We start from the raw sequence: 2,636 nt of genomic DNA, 5'->3' as shown, positions 1-2,636 counted from the left end.
GTAATCATCAGGTACTCTTCTCTTCACTTCAGAGGCGTTTAGGTGCCAGTTGAATCCACAACTTAGCTCCTGAATGCAGATCAAGAAATGTCCCTGATAGATGAATGTGTATAGGACTCTCAGTCCAAGAATAGAGAGCCAGGGCTTTCTCAACCTCTGAATAATATGTCTGAAAATGGGTTTTGAGATCAAGTAGTGCTGAGCATTACCAGGAGCACTGCTGGCTTTCTTGTAGTCCACTAGGAAGTGTGGCAGAGCTGGAACCATCATTCAGCTGTGGTTTCCTGGGAGGCAGTCACCTCTATCCAGCCCATCAGCAACCCTTCACATTGCTTCCTCCCGGGAGTGCTGAGGCAGGCTCTCTCCGTCGTTCTCTTTTCTCTCACTTGCTGATCCTCCTCTTGTTTCTTTGTGTTGCTTCAGATCCTCCCCTCACCAAATTCTCCCCATATCACACTGTCTGATAGGGAGGTCACAAGGAGCCTGGCAGAGCAGCTCCTGAATACAAGGTGTTGTAAAATCCTTGGGGATATGTGGGATTCAGACCAGAAAAGTAAGTTCCTTCAGATTTCCAAGAGTTTCCAGTAAGGTCAGGAAAGATCCCTGACACCCTCTAGGATCTGGACATCACTGCAGAACTGGGATCAATCACAAGTTTTTATATGGTCAAATGGATGATCTCTTTTATAATTTCAGCTTTTAGCATTGTGTCCAATAGCATAATTAAATTCATTCAACACAATCTCAAAATATCACCTTCTACATTTTAGCAACTTTAATTGCTCTTCTCCAGATTACTGTCAGTTTTCTGATCTTCGATAAGATTCTGACTTCCCCATTCACCTCAAAATCGTATGATCTGAAAGCTCCCTTTGTGCAATATCCAAGGGTTATAATGTGCCATGTGACTGGCCAATGAAAATCAATCATTTCATATTTCAGCAAAGCAGAGTGGGTGTGCCTTAAGAAAAACCTATAAAACTGAGTGGACAGGCAACTGGTTTCCAGTCCTAGCCCTGCTGCTGCCCTGTGATCTTGAGATCACACCAACACATTTATGGAATGGAAACTCAAAACCCTAGGGATCATGTCTTGATGAACATCAGAGAGTCCTGGGAAAAATCCTGACTGCTTATATAAATTTTCTTTTTTCTCTTAAGTCCAAGCCAATGGACTGGTATGTCCCGCCCTTGTTGGTGAAGTTTAGCATTCTTAAAATTGAACAAAGATGTATACAAGTGGACACTTCAGAAATTCGATTTACCTCCCGAAGTTGTGGATGCAAAGTTGGAGGTGAAGAAATGCACCGATCAGATATCATTTATCAACCGAAGCCTAATCGAGAAAGGACTGGTAATGTCATTCTTTTACACACAGACGCTTTTAATCTGTCATACTGCCAAGAATGATGCCCTCAGCCTCCTGTTAGGAACCACTGTAGTTGGGGTGTGCATCTGTCTTGTTGGTCTTTTCTTGAGAAAATGACCTGGGCCACAGAGAAGATGCTAGCAGCTCACCTGCTGAACTAAACTGCATCCAGTATCCTGGGAAGTGCCCTCCTTCTCAGGATAGCTGACTGGATTCCACCTTGCACATGGTGTCCTGAGAAGAAAGACAATCCGGTTCCCAAGCAGGACGTTTTTGGGGCAAGCCTTAGTGCCTCCTTGCCTGGGAACTCTCCTGAGGGCAAGTTCTAATCAACCAGTGGGTCACAGTCACTGTGGAATGTCCTGTGGAGAATTTGGGTGTGCATAGGAGGGAGGGAGGAAGCTAGAGGTGTCAGAGCACTGTATAAGGGAGGTGGGTTTCTTTGTCAGTTTTTCTAGCTCTCCCAGGGAGCCTAGAATCGCCTGACAGCAGGATAGGCCTGAGTGCCCATCCATTCCTTTCCTGGGTCTCTGTTATGGGTCCCAAGTTGGAGGGAAAGTAGAATCCACTGCCCTGAGACATCAGAGAAACAAACTCTGGGCTGCTCTTTCCATCTCCCCTCCACCTTCCACAGAGACCTGAACCGCACTCTGGGGTCACCTCCGAGTGTATTTGCCCAACTCTGGAAAGGTCATCAACTATGGTGCACAGATTGTTGAGATTTCACCTCACCTATGGCCCTTGTCTACCCAAGCCCTCTCTATCTTGTTGCCTTCTGCCCCTCCAAAATGTTTTTGCTGGCAAAACTCCATGTTCCCCTTGGTTGTGTTAAACATGTCATCTCTAGAAGTGCAGATGATCTAACCTTTCCTCTTTCTTTCTTTTTGTTCAATTACAGAAAGAAGTTATCTTCAAGTGCTTAGTTAATGGGTCATAAAATATATTCCTGGTTCCACTGTCTTCCAAGGATACCCTGATTTTTGCTATAAAATGTAGAGGTTTCAATGTCTTGCTTCAATAATCACTAGCCCTGCGCTCTTCTACTTGTCTTTTTATTATCCTACAGCCTTGGGTCTTGTATTAAAGGGTCTTAGTAAAGAACTTGTCTTAGTTTTGGTAATCATCCATTCACATGCAATCCCCATGACCAAAGTCTGCCTGAGCATCAGGCACCACAAAAGAAGATATTTGTTCTGGAAACATCCTGCATTACCTTGAGCATTTCCCATTTCTTTGGTCATGAGTTTAATGATGAGTCCTAAAGAATG

General features: G+C 44.4%; 1 protein-coding gene across 1 annotated transcript; it reads left to right on the top strand.

Annotated features, from left to right (window-relative positions):
* Window positions 1–531: 531 nt before the first annotated feature.
* Scgb1d2 (secretoglobin family 1D member 2) lies at window positions 532–2,400 on the top strand. Its single transcript, XM_047516484.1, is given in 4 exon segments — window positions 532–553; window positions 1,161–1,199; window positions 1,202–1,353; window positions 2,267–2,400. Coding segments are annotated over 4 exon segments (252 nt in total). The 3' UTR covers window positions 2,306–2,400.
* The last annotated feature ends 236 nt before the right edge of the window (window positions 2,401–2,636 follow it).

Source organism: Sciurus carolinensis, chromosome 11 (assembly GCF_902686445.1).
Source record: "Sciurus carolinensis chromosome 11, mSciCar1.2, whole genome shotgun sequence".
NCBI lineage: Eukaryota > Metazoa > Chordata > Mammalia > Rodentia > Sciuridae > Sciurus > Sciurus carolinensis.
The sequence above is the reverse complement of the archived record's forward strand: the minus strand, read 5'-3'. Positions and strand labels throughout refer to the sequence as shown.